General features: G+C 35.3%; 2 protein-coding genes across 2 annotated transcripts; one reads left to right on the forward strand and one right to left on the reverse strand.

Moving 5' to 3' along the window:
* Positions 1-110: 110 nt before the first annotated feature.
* Positions 111-7483, reverse strand: LOC125872616 (protein EARLY FLOWERING 5). The gene is made up of 9 exons (XM_049553366.1): positions 7258-7483; positions 6610-6703; positions 4779-4864; positions 3287-3336; positions 3123-3192; positions 2827-2908; positions 2322-2731; positions 1743-2216; positions 111-637 (listed from the first exon to the last, which is right to left on the reverse strand). The coding sequence occupies exons 1-9, from the start codon at positions 7336-7338 to the stop codon at positions 425-427; spliced, it is 1560 nt and encodes a 519-aa protein (XP_049409323.1). The 5' UTR covers positions 7339-7483; the 3' UTR covers positions 111-424.
* Positions 7484-11945: 4462 nt separating this feature from the next.
* Positions 11946-19007, forward strand: LOC125875172 (zinc finger protein BRUTUS-like At1g74770). Its single transcript, XM_049556265.1, has 12 exons — positions 11946-12209; positions 13447-13665; positions 13741-13935; positions 14023-14357; positions 14439-14670; positions 14791-16445; positions 16987-17205; positions 17295-17432; positions 17997-18234; positions 18342-18401; positions 18493-18564; positions 18875-19007. The coding sequence occupies exons 1-12, from the start codon at positions 11946-11948 to the stop codon at positions 18974-18976; spliced, it is 3729 nt and encodes a 1242-aa protein (XP_049412222.1). The 3' UTR covers positions 18977-19007.
* Positions 19008-19756: the final 749 nt, after the last annotated feature.

Raw genomic sequence — 19756 nt, forward strand, 5'->3', positions numbered from 1 at the left:
TTGGCTGCTAAAATTAAAATTCTCCTACTCTACGGATTTTATTATAAAGATGTTTTTTTTACAAAATCAATGTCAATTTGTTATATGATGGGAAGAAAAAAAAAACAATGGAAGCAGAGCCAAAAGAAAGTTCCTTGAAATAATCCATCTTACAATATGTTGTCCTACTTCCTCTGGACTAACGCATATCAACTGCTCATTAGAGGCGACAAAATGTTGAGGAAGATAAAATCAGAATACAGACGAATCATTGATCATACACACGAAGAAAGAATGAGATGGTCGATACATCAGAGCACCATAAAGATGTGGACACTCAAGTAGCACAAGACATGGTCACAGAGATATCAGACTCATCAGATTGTCAATGGCCACTTGTTTCCTCTGCATGTCATCCTATTCCTTTCTCCTATTTGATGTTACTTCATCCTTCGAGAGCACCAAGAGCTTTCATGTCCTCCAAGAATGCTGTATATGAGTCATCAATGCTTTGAGGTTTTGGTGCAGGCGTGCTTGTAGATTCATGCTTGACAACAGGCGGAGTTACTGCAGGCTGGTTGATTGTAACCGCAGTAGATGACTTCGGCTTGGGTTTTGGGAGCGCAGATTCTCTCCTCACACGCACAGATGCAGGAACCTACAGGAAAGCAACAACAGATGTGTTGAATCAAATGTGAACAAGTCCAGATCCCAGTATAGAAGTGGTTTATATGTGTTCATGAAAATTCTCATCACTACTTCATTGTTTTGGATAGAAAAATAAGATAAAAGGTTCAACAAGACAATGATCTTTTTAGGCACCCCAGTAGATTATTAAGGTGCATAACCCTCAAAAAGTTTTATTCATCAACCAACACCAGCACTAAGATAACGCTAGAAAGGTAAAAGAAGTGTATAGAGATCTCTCCATGTCTATTCCTGAAGAGTTGCAACCAAGAGGTCTAGCAAATATCATTTACTTTGCATGCATTCGTGATAGCTAATTGATGCAAACACCTCTACTCTGGCTTAAATACAGTTTCAGACTCTTAGCCTTTCCCGCAAAGCATCTGTAGTTTCTTCAACAATTTTTTAATTTTAAATGAATAAAGTGGATACATCCTCACCTCGAACCCTGATGTGTCCTCTTTAGCCTCCTGATGACAACACACACCTCCATCCAATCCACTTTGGTTTACATCTTTTTCTTTCTTGAGTTCTTTATTTTCATTTTTTGGCTGTTTTCTTTTCGTGTTCACTTTTGTCACCTTCTGTACTGTGGTTGTACGATTCTTCTTTTTTTTAATTGCATTATTTTCTACTTCATAGTTCCATCTTTTGATTTATTTTTTTCTATTTTCTGATGTTTTTGATTTGACTTTTGCTGGTGAAAAAAAATATATCTTCAAGGCGTTGTAGGGTGAAAAAATTAATAAGAGCCTAGTGTTACAGAAATTTGCACCTACGAAATTTAAACTTGATCAGGGATGTTTTGGCACAAACTTCTAAAAAATATTAGGCCAAACAATTAAAGTATATAACTAGCATGCTATACAGTGCTTAACCCTCCTAGCAAACTTTGGACAAGGATTTGAACTTGCCCATAATCCCCTTGATTTCATCCACAATTTGGATGGGGATAACACTCCAATCTAATATATTAGGTTTGCATTGAAATGATGCTAAAGAATACTTAAACAGTTGATGTAAATAAGTGCAGGAGGACAACAATTAGGTAGTAAAAATAAAGGAAGATCACTCACCATTGATGTAAGTTCTGGTGTATGCTGAGCTAGAGGCCTCTTAACAACTGTTGAAGCAGCTGATTTGACATATGATGGCTTTTGAGGAGCAAGCAGTCTAGCACCATCCTGTTGAAAAGGAGGTGGACCAGGTGGAAGCGGTGGTCTCATCATTAGTGGAGGTCCAAAAGGTGGTCTTGGCAAAAGAGGGACCATCATTCCAGGAGGAGCAGGCTGGATAGCAATTCCAGGTGGTGGCCGCATATCAGTTGGAGGCGGGGGTGGAGGGAACCGAGATATTCCAGGAGGTAATACATCAGGCTGAAAAGTTGGAACCATGGCAGGTCCAAGACCTGAAGGGTGCCGTGGAGGTGGTGGAGGTAACTTAAGATGATCTTTTGTTTCCAAAACTTTAGCATCAGAGTCAGCAGGCAAGCCATCTGACTTCAATGGCAACCCTGGTGGAGGAGGTGGTGGGGGAAGCATGGATGAGGCCTGAAAAGTTAACAAGATCGTGAATAACTTTAGGGCCAAGGACTAGAAACCGTACATAAATCATTTATACAAATGTCCCATATATCTTATTAATAAGAAGTATACCTGATTTTGCTCTGTTGCGGACCTCTCATCCAGTTCAGAAAGATTTTTATCCCTTTCATTTCCACCTATGCCAGAATGAGGAAGTTGAGCAGATTGATGAAGAGGTCGGGGAGGAGGTGGAGGAAGTGGAAGATGGCCAGAGATCAGTTCCTTTGGTGGGGGGCCAGGAGGCGGTGGGGGCAAAGGAGGTAATGGCAATGAAGCACCCATGTCTGTCATTGCAGGCTTTGGGGGCATAGGCGGTGGAGGAGGTAAAGGTAAAGATGCAGGAATCGCAGACCCATCTACAGAATCTACATCACCAGTTGGGGGCAATGGAGGTGGCGGTGGCGGTGGCGGAAGAGCTGATAAAGTGCCATCTTCTGCATCTGACATTGATGATGATGCAGCTGATGATGGTATTCTAGGTCCTGTAGTTTGAAGCAGGAACTATCAGAGCTGGGGAGAGGGAGTTGAGAGAGAGAGAACAATATGAAATTATGATGAGAAAAAGAACTATAGATACCTATTGATGATTTAAACATGGGAGGTTTTCCAGGAGGAGGAGCTCCAGTAGGATTCAGTGTAGGGTGATAATAAACGGAGTCCTGCATCCACATAGGCCATGTTGTTCATGGATCAGCAAAAACAGCTTCCATAAAAAATAAGAGTGAAGTACGATAGACAAAAGAGAGTTGCTCGGATGGTAAGCACCCCTCACTTCCAACCTTAAGGTTGTGAGTTCAAGTCACCAAGGGAGCAAAAAGGTGGGAGCTCCCGGGGGAGGGGGTAAAAAAGAAGAAGAGTGAAGTAAGATCTTACTTCAGGTTTAGGGTCTTTGATCCTTTCTTCCTCTTCTGCAGCCGTACGCCTTCGAGGGGGGCCCAGGTGACTGCAGAGAAAGCAAGAAAAAAAGCATGTAAAAGTATCAAGGAGAAAGGGCCATTTCTAACAGCATTAATGATAAACAAGAGGCCGTCTGTTACCTAAACATTACTGGCTCTTCACCTTTTTCTTTCATTTTCACTTCATATTCCTAACAAAAAAGCAATGCCAGTGAGCAACAAAACATCCCAATCAAAATATAAAATCAAAAGGAAAAGAAGCTGATACAATTTCACTAGATGCGTTCATCAGTCGCAACCACGATAAAGTAAACATAAACATCACAACATGAGAAACAAAGATAGCAGCAAAATAAATTTAACTTGAGAGTACACTTGACTTCCTGTACAGTCCAAGTAAACTCTGAAGTCTACCAGCTAAACTATGAGAGATATCATCACCAAACTTGCAGCAGGCCTACCATGATGTATTTTCTACTAACAATTATTCAAAGACTCAAGCCTAGTGAAAATAATTACTCTTTCATCACAAGTTAGAAGTCCTTTCTACATTAGAATGACCCAGATTGTATCTACATTCTTGAAATGGTAAATTTTACTAGTTAGTACACAGTACCATTGGGATATATTTGGAGAATTGAAATAAAAAAAAGACCTGCTTACCCTTCTAAATACTTGTTCTGGAAAATGAAGAGATTCGAAGAGCAATAGGTGAATGACAGATACCTCCTTTAAATATCTAAGATGATGTGATCAACTCTTGCATTCATTGGTTAAAACAAGACATTCAGTGAGAGGCAGAGTCTGGTTAATCTTCAGACGCAGGGAACAAATGGTAATTTCAGAGAAGTCTTATCTTTCAACCCATGTTGTCAATTGGGGGGGGGGGGGGGTCAAGAGTTTCAAGAAGAATCCAGAACACTTGTTGACTCCATGAGACTTTGCTAACTTTATCAAGTAGCTTTAGTAGGAAAGACAAGTAGTACTAATATCAACAGTATAATCCTTACAAGCTAAATGGCACATTTGACGTCTAAACCTACTCCAGACCATGATTATTATTGTACATATTTTCCTTTTGGTTTTTAAAAATGGTTAAACTGAATTTTATCATTAACCTGTACAGAATAAAGGGAGAAGGTAAGGAAAAACCAACACTGTCAAAATGGTGGTGATGGAGGATACAGCATTAGTCTAATAAAATTGCCACACATCTTCAGCCCCCTGCAAATTTTGAGACTTGTAGAAGAATATGATCTAATGCATCTTAGCTAGTTAACAGCCTCTTTCTCAACTAAAGATCTCTAATTCTCTCTCCAAAATCGACCTGAAAATTCGCCTGAGTAATATTCCAACATTTACATTTCTGTCAGAAAATTAGAACCTAGCCATGCAGAAATGAGTTGCACCTATTAAATTTAGATCAATAATGAATCCAGCTACTTATGAAAGAAAAAGATTCAGACATGACCACCCCAGTTGTAAGAAACTAGAGATGAACTCTATTCTCTCTTTTGGTTACGTTAGATATCAAATAAGATCTCAAATAACTCAAATGGAAGTACTTGCTAAACAAGGAGATACCTTAAGTATTGCATAGATGTATCTGAAATTTTTACATGGGAAACATTACCTTTCTTTTCTTGAGAACAAGATTAAGTGTATCTTCAAGTTGTCTCTTTTTATGTTTCCTTGCTTTATCTAGTGCACCCTCAGCCTCTGCATATGTTGATATCTTCATATTAAAATAGGAATAAGACAAGCACAAAAAGTTCAATGAAATTCTGGATTACAATACAAGCTCTAAGTACTTATCCTTTTTTCTCTTGATAGCCAGCCCTATAACTAATTCTAATGTCATTTTATTCCATGAGAGTGATGCATGTCCTTAAACCCTTCATAAGAGCTACCAAAATTCCACACTTCTTTCATGGTTATCAGAGATGAGCTCCAGCCAGAAAACTTTAAAGTTTCACGGAAAGCAACAATTACCAGTTATCAAAAAGGTTGTCAACCTAGGAGTACTAGATAGAAGCTCTGCAATTGAAGTAACATTAAATAAGAGTACTACTTCTTGTTGCTTGTAAGTCATTCTGTATAACCTAGGACCTTATGAGACATTAGCACTCAGATAATATGAACGACAATCCCATCAATCAGTCTCAATCCTAATACATTGGACTTGGCATCCCACTCTATTTGAGTTCATTTCATTCAAATACTAGAAAAACCAACCTGCAAAACAAATTAGGAATTATCTAAAACCAGAGTTTCAAAATCATACACTATTCACTATTAAATCTCTACTAAAATCAAGGACTTCTAATAAGCACAGGACCTAATGTGAATGCCACAAAGCAACTAAGTCTTAATCCCAATTAGTTGTAGTTGGCATTCTCTATATGAATCCTTTAAGTTCGCATTGGTTTTGAGAGGTCATACATCTTTGATATTTTTTCCAGTATAATTTTAGATCTACCTCATCCCTCTTAATCACCTTCAGTAGTCAAGTTGTCACATCTAGAACGGGTGCATATGAAGATCAGAGTGTAACATAGCAAAACCATCTCAGATGACCTCTGATTTTAGTTGGCCTATGTAAAATTTTATTTTGATATGCTTAAGTAAGTTTTGTCTTAAGAACTGTCACTATCATACAATTGTTTCTAAAACAATAATTTTAATCGCAATTTGAATTTTGATGTATAATTTTTTTGATAATGGAGAAATCTCCAAGAGCTACTGGTGTGAGGAAACTTGGGGTCGAGGCATAATGGACCGGGGGGGTTGGAGAGGATGAAAGGAATTAATGAAAGAGGGCAGTGGAGAAGGGGAGGTTTCGGTGGTGGTTTCTTTCAGGTTCACTGGAGGATTTTTTGGAGGTGAAGGACCGATTGGTTTTCTCTTAGTTACAAAGAAGTGATTTGAAGGTTGGGAATTTTAGGTGGAGGAGATTCGCCACTGATAGTACAAAGGTGGTGTTGGGTTGGTGCCTTGGTGGTTGATGACAGCAAAGATGAGGTTAAAGTGACGTTGGTATATTTTGAGATGAAGAAGATAAACTTTACTGGTATTGGTAAGTTCGTTGATGGGTTGTTACTGCAAGTATTACAGTGGACCTATATAATAAGGGTAAACAAGTTTGAGGCTCATGGCATATCCTTGATGTAAACTCTGATTAAGGGAAACTCCTGGTATATATCCTCTCACTATTCTCACACAACTTCTTTTATACATATTATCATTTGATTTATACATTTAATATGAATTCCTTTCTTCTCAAACATCCACCAAATGACTTTCATTGGCATTGATCTATGTTTTCTCTCTGTCACTGAATATCACGTGATGGTCCTTCCTCTCTTTCAAAATCTTAATCAATCTCATAATATGTCCAACACCCAACTTACCTAGATTGATAAACAAATGGTATACTACAAATTGTAAAATGTGCAGCAACTTACTCATCACTTCTAATTTATCAATTTGATCTTTTAGTTGATCCGGGTCCTTCTTTAAGATGCCCACTTCTCTAACCTTCTTCCTTTCTTTCTTGTTCTGTGGAAGCATAAAAACACAAAGAATCAAGCATTATTAACAGCTATCAAAACCAAATTTAAATAAACAGACTTTCCTTTAAAACTAATTAAGTCATCTCATCTCTGGATTCTCCTTGATTTTGTAATAGAAACTTTAAAGCAAGTGAGTGCAACAATTCCATAAACCTCCCAGAAAGCAAGAAAGGACGTAAATCCGCAGCAAAAGACAACATAAGACTACAAGGAGCACAGTGCCACTTAATCCTAGCAGATGACAAAAGAAATGCCATGTATGTCAATTTCTTCACATTTGTCAAATTGATGGACAAAGCTGCCCAATTAGCACTTTGTAGTACCGATGTGGGACTTGCAATGAACCATAAAACTACGTTTACAACACACACACACACACAAAAAAAAGGACCACGATGGGATTTTGCTATAATTGTGAAGTTCAAAAACCCGTATTGAACGGATATAGAATTTTTTTAGCAAATTCCAACTAGCTTAATTGAAGTGTAGCTGAAGCTGATTGATTGATAATTCATAAGTGCTGCATTAAGAAAAAATTACCCTTTTCAATTCTCGCTTGCGAATCTCCTTGCGATAAGCATCGGTAGGGTTCATGACTTTGCCTCCTTTGGTTGTCTTCATCTTTTGGTGACTGATTCTTTCTATCCTCTGTTCTTTTCTCCTTTGATTCAGCAACTGAGGCAGATTGAGCAGGCTAAACTGAGGCTTGTGATAGAGAGAATGAAGAATTTTGGAGCAGAAAAGAGAGGTTTTGGTGATTGTAGCAAAAAAACTTTCTTATTGTAATATTTCAGTTTGCTTAATTTTGGGGAAGATCAGATGGGTCGAAATCGGGTTTTGACCTGCCCAATCCATTGGGCTTTTGAAAAACAGGAAGAATCTGGACCTGGCTTCTGTCCGGGTTGGTGGGTGAGGGAGGAATCACAAATAGCCGTGTTTTTTTTTTTTTGAAAATTTACGCGATTAAGCAAACTTGTACTACTTAATTACTCATCATAGGCTGCATAGTTATAATTTGTAATAATTACCACTCACGACTAACATTAACCATTAATTACGTGCGATGACTTCGAGTTTGTATAATTAGTATGTATATGTATAATTCGCAACTAACAATTCTTTGTTTGATTTGCATTTGTATATGACGATGATTTCCTTTGTATAAGCGTGTAGTTTTTGGATTTTGTATAATATAATTTGTATAATATATTTTGTATAATTGTTTAAAGTTCATATGTTTCTATTTGTATCAATTCGTTATTTCGAGTTTTATTATATTTGTATAATTTCTGACTTTATATTACTCAATTATACAAAAACACGTGAATATACAAACGTACCTGTGAATTATACAAACGAGATGCGAATTATACAAATTATTATCCCCTCTCTCTCGCCTCTCTCCTCCCTTTCCCTATCTCGCTCGCCAGAATATACAAATACATATGTATAATATACAATTATCTAACTGATATACATATACAATTTACCTCTCTCCCACTCTCTGCCCTCTCTCGCTCGCCTCTCTCATCCCTCTCCCAGTCTTGCTCGTCACTCTCCTCTCTAGAACATGTAGCTACGAATCGTAATTAGCAAACTATGGCTATGGAGCGTAATTGGGCTATTTTTAAGTGGCTCTATGATAAAGTTCCTCTTCTTTTTTTAACAATAAGTTACGATGATCGGCGAAATTTTATCACATATCGCTAGCATATTTTTAGTATATATAGCTGGAAATCTTTCGATCATCATAATGAAGAAGAATGAGGAAGATGAAACAATTTCTTAGCAAAAATCTAAATTTATGCTAACAAGGTCAAAAATTAAATATTTGTTACGTAATTTTTTGATATTTATGACCGTTATTGAAAAATAATTCACAATTCCAAAACTATTTGACAACTAGCCATTGTTAATGTAGAAATAATACTTGGGCAAAAAAACCATGGAAGGTGGGGGGATGGGGAGGTAGGAATGCAAATCATAGAGATGGGTGTAGATGAGGCGGACAGAATCAATATGAAATATCATTAGTGAAATTTGTTTTCTTTATTTTCATCAGATATTAAGTTTATTTTTCTTTAAAAAAATAATTATTTTTCAAGATATATGATCAATTAAATATAAAAAAAAAAGTTTTTTTTTTCTTCCTACTTTGTAAATGCTAAATATGTCCAAAATAGCAATCCTACAAGTGGCTCTTGGTGCACTTGGAAGCTCCACATTTAGAAAAGACTTTAAGTTAGCGTTTGATAATAATTTCTTTTATAAATAAAATATTTATTTGGCAATAAATTTTAGATTATATTCTAAAAATTTGTCTTCAAAATATTTTAAAATTATGAAAAAGATTCAAATTAGTATTGGAAGAAATTTCATTCACTTACGATTTTTTTTTTTTTTTTAAAATGCATGTCGAAACAAAATTTTAAATTTCTAAAACAACAACTTGAAAAAATTCAAATTTGTTTTAATTTCAAAATTTATAGCTAACCAATTAAATTTGTATTAGTTTACTAAAACTTTTCAACAGCCAACTAATTTGTGACTGCACTCCAATTATTGCAAATCTTCCAATCTTATGTCACACAAACTTGTTATGATTTCATGCCCATCCAGAAATCTAGCAAAAAATAATGTTGACATTTGCACTGTTGTCAACGATTTGATAATAATAAATCAATTTTGACTAATTAAGATGGTGATGATATGCAGGAGCGGACCCACCCTATGTTATAGGGTGTCGTTCGACACTGCTTCATTGAAAAATTTTAGTATTATATATATATAAAAATACCTAAAAAAAATAAAAATATCCCTACAAATGACATTAATGACACTACTTGAATAATTGAGCATCTTGGCTAATTGGTTTGCAATGGAAATAAAATGCTGAATTTGTTGTTTTTTTTTTATAGGGAATCGAACCTCCAACCTTCTATTTATAGTCAAATTAAGCTAAAATAAATCAATTGTCTAGTACTTATACTATCTTCAATGTGGCTATTATGAATATATGTCAAAATATGAGAATTCGTCGAGGAAAGTTTAGTAGTTTACTTGACTCACATTTTATGAGTACGTTTAAATAGTTTTTAAAATATAATGTTATTATATCAATTATTTATTGTTTCTTAATTTTTAAATATCGACACTGCTTACGAAAAATCTTGCGTACGCCACTGATGATATGATTGTGATCTGTACTCTTAATTGGAACTTTGATTTAAGCTTTTGAAAAAAAAAAATTGTTAGAAGCATCACCACCAAAATGAATTTTGTAATGTACAAATTGAAATTAAATCAAATTCTCCTAATATCCCGAATGAAAAATAAAAAATATTAAATTTTGTACGGTGATCAACTATTTGATACGTGGTATATAATTTTGCTTTGAAAATGGTCGGCTTAGGCTATATTAAGAATTATGATCGAGACTTGATAGGAAATAAATCATTATAACAAAAATAATACTTAGTAATTCAACGTCTTAAATTATACATTGTTGTAAAAGCACATTATTTAGCTAGCGTTTGATTATAAATTTTAGATTAGATTTTAAAAGAAGTTTAATTATGTGTCTGGTTATAAATTTGATCAGATTTTGAATGTTCGCCTAGCTCTCAAGCAATAAATTCAGAGGTTAAGTTTATTAATTTTCGAAACAGACAAAGTTTATCAATAACGACCCCTTGAGAATTTAAGATTCTCTACAAGAAAGCAAACATAATAGTTTTAACGTGTAGATAATGATTAATATGAAAGACGGAAGGCACGAAAAACATTACTTAGAATTCGTTATAAATACACATCTTTGATTATAAAACTATATATGATATATCTTCCCCTCACTTGTAACTTATCTATTTTCATCACAATGCATAGCTCTATTACTCCCACCTTTGATTTATTTGGTAATTACAACTCGTGTATTCTTGAACCATTACAATAAATTTAATTATTATTTCAAATTTGGATTAAGAGGTAAATAATAAGCTTTATAATATTACACACTATAAATCCACGTGGGCACATATATATCTTTTAAATACACTATTAAATAGTGCAGGGGTAAAAGGTCCCCCATAAAATTTAGTATTGTAATAATAATTTTGCCCAAAATTGGAGTATTTTTCAGACCTTTATTTTGACATTGTTGTGTATAAATAAATTTTGATACGAAATATGTCATTTAATTATATTTTGTAAAATCTCTAACAAATAAAACACTGGTAATCATTCTCGTGTTACTCTCTACAGTCCTGACAATTCTGAACAAAGTTTTATTAACTGAATTTGATAAATTATTAATTTTGCTCATGCGAGTATTAATAATTAGGGTGGCATGGTACGATATTTAAAACTATAGTTTGATAATTTCGATTCTCAAAATAAAACTATAGGAGTATATCATTATCATACAAATTAATTTGTATGGTTCGACATTTTCAAGTTTGATTTTGATATTTTGCGGTTTGGTAAGTCAATAATCATAATTTGTTCGACTTTGAGTTACGTATAATAGAGAATTATGATTTTTGCTCTTTAAAAAATGTCTCAATTATATCATACTATCACCTTACACACGTATACAATATTCAAAAGAAAATACAATCAATCTCCTTTGTTAATCAATTACACAAAAAAAGACATTTCAATTAAGATAAAATAGTCAAAATCACATCGTCAAAACAATAATTTGTCCTCATACTAGGTTTCATATCTTTTAGTATTATTAATACTATATATGTAATTATAGTATTTCATATTTTAGCATTTTGTTAAGAAATACTGAATATCATACAAAATACCAAAAGAAAATTATAATGCATAACAAATACTATAATTTCAAAATAATAATATAAAAAATCTCATTTTTTTATTTTAATATAATAATTCGATAGCTATCGTACCATGTCAAGTCTCAAAAGGCGCTAGGCAATAATAGTCGTTAGGTAAGCTTCACATCAAACCAAAATACCAAATCAACAACATCAAAATTTTATTAACAGACACGTAACAAATAAAATACTAGTAGTACAAGGCATGTCAAATAAACAAATAAATATTTGAACTTTGAAGAGGCACCAAATAGGCCTCTCTGCACCAAAAAAAGAAGAAGCAAAGAGCCAAAAACAAACCAATTAATCTATTATTGAATCATTTTCAATGCTGAAATTACTACTACCAATTTGGTCTTTGTTGCCATTCATGACAGGTGGTAGTAAATGGGTGGTAAGGAAGATGACGACGACACTCTGGCCTTGCCATCTTGTTCTGCTTCTGTTGTTGTTGATGATTTTGTGAAACTATTAGTTGATTCGCCGATTCTGTTTTTCGTTCTTTCTCATAAAGCTGTTGAAATTGAGCTTGATCAAATTCGTTGTGTTGCGGTTGAAGCATTGGATAGTGGTGAAGTAGTTGATCAACTTTGTAAGCGGTTACACTTTTTGAAGATTGTTTATAAGTATCATTGTGTTGCTGAAGATGAGGTAAAATATTGAATTCTGCGGAGATAAGAACTTTTTTTTTTTTACAATCCTTATGTATTTTATTTTAACACTGTCAAATGATCATATGTTATTTCTTCATTTTTATTGCTTATTGTTACTTCAATTTCGTTGTTTATCTTGCTGTTTTGTTGTTGTTGTTACTTTCCTTTATATCCTGCTTTGATTGCACTTTTTGAGCCTGAGGGACTATCGGAAACCATATCTCTATCCCACAAAGGTAGGTTAAGGTCTACGTACATCGTACACCCTACTTGTGGAATTACACTGGGTATGTTGTTGTAAACACCAAAAAACATATTAAAAAGGGGGAAAACACGTCCTTGCTCTGTTGAACCCCCTTTGACTTCTTGGTGTGTTTAGTTCTTCATATTTGAATTGTGTGAAACATTTGGAGAGAGCTAAGACCCCTTTATGTTAAGGGCACAGTTACAACAATGCTACTTGAATTATTACTAGAGTACTGAAGAATGAGAGGTCTCTAATTATTACACAAACTTGTAATTCTAGTGAATTGACTCATGATTTTTACCTGCTGATATCCATCTACTTTTTTTTGTATCAAATTGTGACTTTCTGGCTTAAGTTAGTAGTGTTTGACAAAACGCCACTAACAAACTGCACCAGTTGTACCAAGAAAAGTCATTTTTAGCAGTATACTCAGCTCACTGAAGGTAGAGAAGTTGGCTATAATGGGTATTAGGAGTAGTAGAGGTAGGCTGAAGAAGTATTGGGGAGAGGTGATTAGACAAGACATGACTCACTTGGAGCTAACCTCGGACATGACCCTAGATAGGAAGATATGGAGGATGAGGATTAGGGTAGAAGGTTAGTAGGTCGAGCCTTGTCTAGTTTCCCTTTTCAATATTGTGATTATTACTCTCCTACTATCTTAATCTTCAATTTAGTGCTATGTGTTGTTTCTATTGCTTCAGTTATCATATTATTTTGTTGCTGCTATTTACAAACCTAATTTTTTTTTATATGCTTTACTTGAGTCGAGAGTCTATCGAAAACATCATCTCTACCTTCACAAGGCAGGGGTAAGGTTGCGTACCCCCAACCTACCCAGACCCCACTTGTGGGATTACACTGGGTATGTTGTTGTTGTTGTTGTTTACTCAGCTCACTGATAGGTTCGATAAAAGTACTTGCATTTGTTAAGATATTACGTGTTGCAGATTTTGTTAAGCCAAAATCTGAATATTAACATTGACAGGTCCTTTTTCAAGCACTAGATGCACAAGTGAAGAATGTGGTCTTCACATATTCACTTGAACACAATAGTATAGATGTTCTGTTCAGTTCCATCTTCGATTGCTTGGATCGCTTACAAAAGGAGAAAGAGGGGGTTTCTGTGTTGTTTAATGAACTAACATGTAGCATAGGTACCATCCAAACAACCATTTCTCAGCATATGCTAAAAGAAGAGGAGCAGGTAATTTGCCAAATCTTCAATATCAATTTTTCATCTGAATAGTCCCTTTCTTCTGAAAATAAAATTTCTATGCAGATTTTTCCGTTGATGATGGAGAAATTCTCTTCCGAAGAGCAGGCTAGGCTCGTTTGGCAATACCTATGTAGTGTTCCTCTAATGATACTGGAGGATTTTATGCCATGGCTAACAGCTAGTCTTTCTTCACATGAAAAGACATACTTTCTGAATTTCATACATATAGTCTTACCTGAAGAAAAACTTATTCAAGAGGTAGATTTAAAGTAATTCTCCATCGATATTGTTAAGTGTAAAGTCCTAAGTAATCGATCTAACAATATTTTTCTTCAAATTTTGAAGGTGTTCATCTCATGGCTTGATGATAACAAGGAAGAATCTTCCCGGTCCTGCATAAAAGATGGAAAAGGCGCTAAATTTCATTATGGAAAAGCCAATATGAAGTACATATTTGAAATGGATGTGCTGATGGTTCAGTGCAAGGAAATGCAGCACCAGAAGGCTTCAAAAGAACATAATCCAATTGATGGTTTTCATATCTGGCATGCTGCTATAACACGAGATCTAAGAGTAATTATGGAGGAACTATATCAACTACGAAGCTCGCTTTGTGTTTCAACCTTGTTGTCAGTGATTACACAGTTGAAGTTTTTTGCAGATGTTTTCACATTCTACAGGTAGTAACTTCTCAGCTAAATTATTGTACTTGATAAAAACTCAATGTGATTTTTTTTCCTGAGTGTTGCTTTAATTTACAGCAATGCACTGGATCAAATCTACTATCCCTTGGTAGATCAATTGAACACGGATGCCCTTTCTACTTTTCATGAACAATTTATCGAAAGAAGTCAAATTGAAGAACTGCAGAGATTGCTATACTATAAGCTGCATGGGGAGATACAAATAAAGGTTTTTGTAGATATGCTTTGCCAGGAAGTGGAACTATTTGTTAGGAGGATGAACAAAAAGCTGCAGTTTCTAGAAACCGAGGTACGCTGTCTTTCCAGCTGTAGTTTTACCACAACATGATGATGCTCAAACATAGCAGGCAAATGGCATGCCTTTAGAAATGATATTTATATTGACTTCTGTTCCTCTGGTTTCTTTTAGGTGTTTGTGTTCATTAGAGAGACCTGCAGTCATGAATTGCAGCTTTGGTTATTGTACATGAGCCTGCATATGTTGCCACTTGGGTTGCTAAAGTGCATGATTATTTGGTTCTCTGCTCATTTATCCGAGGACGAGTCCAAAATGATGTTGAACAATATAAAGTTGGAATCTGCTGTAGTTAACAAGTCCTTTGCTACTCTTTTATATGAGTGGGTTCGGATGGGTTATTCAGGCAAAATCTCAGTTGAGAAGTTTAGAAAAGATTTAGAAGAAATGTTCAGTAGCCGAAGCTATTTGTTTGAAAAGTGGAGCAAGAGTTCTGAAAGTTCTTCCTCGCACTCGGAAATGCAATCCCCTGATAGACCTTATCACCCTTCAACACTTGACAACCTTGGGAAGCATGATACACCTTATTCTAATGGGATCAATCTTCGTATATTTTTCTCGGATTCACTGAATGACTTATTCTGCCTTCCTGAAACTGCTGTTGATGGTATGAGATTATCCAGTCTTGATGTAAAACCAATTGACTTTTTCCATTTCTTCCACAAAGCCCTGAAAAAAGATTTGCAGTATGCTCTTTCTCTGTCAGTTAAGTTGGCTGAAGATGTGGGACTCCTTGCTGAATTTGAAAGACATTTCCATCACGTACGATTTCTATATCAGCTGCATAGTAAGTCCGAGGATGAAATTGCCTTTCCTGCCTTGGAATCTAAGGGACAGCTCCAAAATGTCAGCCATTCGTATGGCATTGACCATAAGTTGGAGGTTGAGCAATTCGATAGAATTTCTATCATCTTAAATGAGATCACCAGTTTGCAAGGTTATGTGGATATGATTGACAGTAATAAGCTGAAATACAAAAGGTTGTGCTTGAATCTACATGATACATGCATATCTATGCATAAAACACTCACTGACCACATCTACCGTGAAGAAGTTGAACTTTGGCCACTATTCAAAGAACATTTTTCTGTTGAGGAACAAGAAAAGATTATTGGAGACATGCTTGGACGAACCAACGCGGAGAATCTACAAGAAATGATTCCCTGGTTGATGGCATCTCTAACACCAGAAGAACAACATGGCATTGTGTCAATCTGGCGTAAAATAACAAAGAATACAAAGTTTTTTGAGTGGCTGGGAGAGTGGTGGGAAGGTATAAAAAGAGATGAGAGTGTAAACGCAGAAAAGGGATCAAAGCTTTCTCTTGCATTGGCTGTCGATCCTTTAGAAGTTGTGTCTACATATTTGTCAAGAGATGATTTCAGGAGTTCAAGCGTCTGCCACGAGAAAGGGGAGAACTTTTCATCGACAGAGTCTGCTGATCATGATTTAGATCAATCTGGATTTTTCGCTGCAGATAAATCCCAGAATGCCAAGGGAAACAAAAATGTTAATCGAGCCATAGATATAACTCAGCATTCTACTGATGTTGACAAGAAAAGATGCAATGACACAACAGACATTGCTAATCAAAAAGAAACAACTTGTCAGGATATAAAACTATATGAGCAGTCAAAGCAAAAGGATCACAAGGAGCACCATCTAATGCTGACTCAAGACAAGCTGGTTGACGCAATAAGAAGAGTATCAGGCGACTCCTCTTTGGATTCCGTAAAGAAATCACACCTCATGCAGAGCTTGCTAATGAGGCAAATACATTTTCAACTTCTATCCTTTGATTTGTTTCTTGGGAAGAAGCCATATGTGGTTACATAATTACCAGTATCATAAGTATGATAATGCATAATAGTATCATAGATAACTGAATAAGTTCATAATACATGTACATCATCAGTTCAGTCTCTAGTCCTGGTTTCACCATGATTTCCATGTAGTGGTTGCTATTGGATCAAGATTGGCAATTGTGGCACCAATCAGAGAGAACCGGAAAACTGGTTCCTGCATAATCTAGTTTTTTGGTTCTTTTCCTGAATTTTAGTAGCTCCTAAATTGTTCGACTGCACTTAAATAATGTATGTTAGAACTTAGAACGTTCAGTGATAATACAACGGAGGTATCCAGGATGACAAAGAATTGAACTTTTACCAGTGAATGTTAGGAAAAACAAAGTCAATTTTCCTCTGGACTATCGGGACACTTAAGCACCTCTACTTTTCTTCTTTTCTCTACATTTCAGTTTATTTCTTCTGCCTCTTTTATTTGACTTGACATTACAAGGATTTCTTTCAGTCAATGGATTTTGACACAGGAGAAGTCTCATTCAGAGGTTACTACTGCAAAGGATAAGGAGAAAATCACTGGTCAATGTCCGTCATTTCGTGATAAAACAGAATCAGTTTTTGGTTGCAAGCATTACAAGAGGAACTGCAAGCTACTTGCTCCATGTTGTAATGAGATCTTTCCATGTATACGATGTCATGATGAAATTACTGATCATTGTCTGGACAGGTGTGAGTGGGATGCACTTGGTCTTCATGCTTACTTTTTTTTTTCTGCTGGTTAACATATCCCAACTCTGGTTATGACCATGCTTGCAGAAAATCTATCACCCAGATGATGTGCATGAAATGCTTGAAGATGCAACCTATCTGTCCCAGTTGCTTAACTCTTACTTGCAACAATTTCTCCATGGCTAAATACTATTGCAGAATATGCAAAGTGTTTGATGACGACAGGTGAGTGAATCAGGTTTACATTTGATCTTGTGGGGATTATGTCCCCTCATCGAATAATTGTATATTCTTGGCCTATCCTCCGTTCAAGAGCTAGTATTTGGGGTTAATCCCAAGGGTCACATCTTCACAGGCTTATAGCGAGAAATAGTATACCAAGTAACACACCTAAGAGAATCATAGTGTTTATTCAAATAAGTCCTATTTTAGTTCCTTGTGCAGTGGTAAGAGTACAAGACACAAAATGAGTAAGCAAAAAAGTGGAACTTTCTTAGAATGTTTAAGTAAGAAAGCTATAGGCATGAACTATGGTCATAAAAACAACTAACTCTTTTTGGGGAAATCTTAGTAGCACAGTAGGTTGGCTACTTGAATTTTCACCTTGTTGGTGAGGGTTCATAATCCCTTCTCCATTTCCCTTCATGAAAAAAATAAAGGAAAAGAAAGGAGCTCTTGTTATTTGTAACGAGTACAAAAGACAGTTATTTCAAACTTCATAGACTAGAATTACTTCTGCTCCAGCAAAGTGCTTCATTCACTAATTCAGGCATACAACTTTTTGAACAGACAGATATACCACTGCCCTTTCTGCAATTTGTGCCGAGTGGGGGAGGGATTAGGCGTTAAAGTCTTTCATTGCATGACCTGCAACGCTTGCTTGTTATCGAAGTCTCTCTCTATTCATACATGTCGAGAGAACTGCTTGGAGGATAACTGTCCAATCTGTCATGAGGACATTTTCACTTCAGCTACTCCAGTTAAACAACTTCCTTGTGGTCATTTCATGCACTCAACATGTTTTCAGGTATTAGACTCATACAAAGTTCCCTACTAAACCAAACTTACAGGATCTTTCAGATTGTACTGCTGATCTTTTCTTCCTTTCTCTTTTTCTCTAAATACACATCTTAGGACTACACTTTTACGCATTACACATGCCCAATCTGTAGCAAGACAATTGGGGACGTGAAGGTCAGCAAACTATCTAGTGCAATAGCTCATTAGACAGGTTCATGGTTAGAAAATGTATTGACTATGCAGCACATTTGGTACTTAATTTCAGGTGCTCTTTGAGATGTTAGATGCATTTCTGTCTGAGGAAAGAATTCCCGAGGAGTACGCTGGCCAGATTCAGGTTCATTTAAATCATACTCCCTCCGTTTCAAAAAGAATGTTTCTTCCCTTTTTCGGCTACTTTTTAATTTCAATTTTCCACATGACATGTTTAAGACCACAAGATTAAAGAACATTTTGGTACATTAACATATCTTTAGTTTAAAACCATAGTATTAAGAAGTTTTCTTTACTTTCTTAGACTTCGTGCTAAATCAAAACCAGACAAACAAATTGAAACAAAGGGATTATTTTGTTTCCATGTATGAATATCTTTTGAATTGGGGTTAATGTGATATCAATCCTCTTGACACTGAGAAGGTTACATACAGGTTATATTATGCAATGATTGTCAGAAGAGAGGAACTGCTTCCTTCCACTGGCACTATCATAAGTGCCCATATTGTGGTTCATACAATACAAGGCTTATATGATCTAAATTCAGGGCTCTAGGACTAGAGGCAAATTCAAGATTTTAAGCTTACGAATTCTGAATTCTAACATAGGATAAAAGTGGATTTGGGATGAGTTTTTTTATGCATACTAAGTGTATTTCTTAACATGAATATAAGATTGAGCCAAAACTACTGGCTTATGTAGAAGCCCTAACTTCAATGGTAGATTTGCCAGCCTCAGACTGTAGAGGTCTAGAGGAAGTGTTGTTGTTGAATGATTGGGATGCATCTTTCGTAGTCGATAAATAATATATATGCTTCATTTTCTTCATTCATCCTATGTTAAATTCCAAAGATTTTTTTTTGTGTTTTGATTTCACCTCATTAGGAATTGGTTTTATAGAAGGAAAACTACAAACCCTAATAAAATCCAAACTGTTTTAATGGTCAAGACAGAATATTTTAAATTTTTTTAGGAGAAAGAAGAAAAAAATAAATAATAACGATTCACTTGATAAATTTAGAGGAATTAAGATCTTTTGGCCACCTACAAAATGAAAGAAGAAAATCTCTTGCCAAAAAGCCATAAAACTTAAAAAAGAAACTGTAAGTGACCCAAAAACCAATTCTCCCAAAAAAACACATGGTTTACAAAAGTAACAAAGATGCTTTTTTTCTTTTGAGAATTCAAAAGTGACAAAGATACTTATCAGAAACAGTTGCAAAGCATTAAAGAAAGTACAATTAGAATACAGAGCAATACATTCAGAGGAAAAAAAAAACAAATACCGATACCCTAGAAAAACCCAGAAGTTACAA

This window comes from Solanum stenotomum, chromosome 8 (genome assembly GCF_019186545.1).
Source record: "Solanum stenotomum isolate F172 chromosome 8, ASM1918654v1, whole genome shotgun sequence".
Taxonomy (NCBI): Eukaryota; Viridiplantae; Streptophyta; class Magnoliopsida; order Solanales; family Solanaceae; genus Solanum; species Solanum stenotomum.

Bases quoted from the DNA above. Each gene is read 5' to 3' on its own strand.
- LOC125872616 (XM_049553366.1), bottom strand. From the start codon at position 7,338: ATGAAGACAACCAAAGGAGGCAAAGTCATGAACCCTACCGATGCTTAT. The intron at 6,704-7,257 runs GTAATTTTTTCT...ATGCTTCCACAG, and splicing joins GCAAGCGAGAATTGAAAAGG to AACAAGAAAGAAAGGAAGAA. The intron at 2,732-2,826 runs GTATCTATAGTT...TTCAAACTACAG, and splicing joins CATGTTTAAATCATCAATAG to GACCTAGAATACCATCATCA.
- LOC125875172 (XM_049556265.1), top strand. From the start codon at position 11,946: ATGGGTGGTAAGGAAGATGACGACGACACTCTGGCCTTGCCATCTTGT. The intron at 17,206-17,294 runs GTGTGAGTGGGA...CCATGCTTGCAG, and splicing joins ACTGATCATTGTCTGGACAG to AAAATCTATCACCCAGATGA. The intron at 18,565-18,874 runs GTTCATTTAAAT...GGTTACATACAG, and splicing joins AGTACGCTGGCCAGATTCAG to GTTATATTATGCAATGATTG.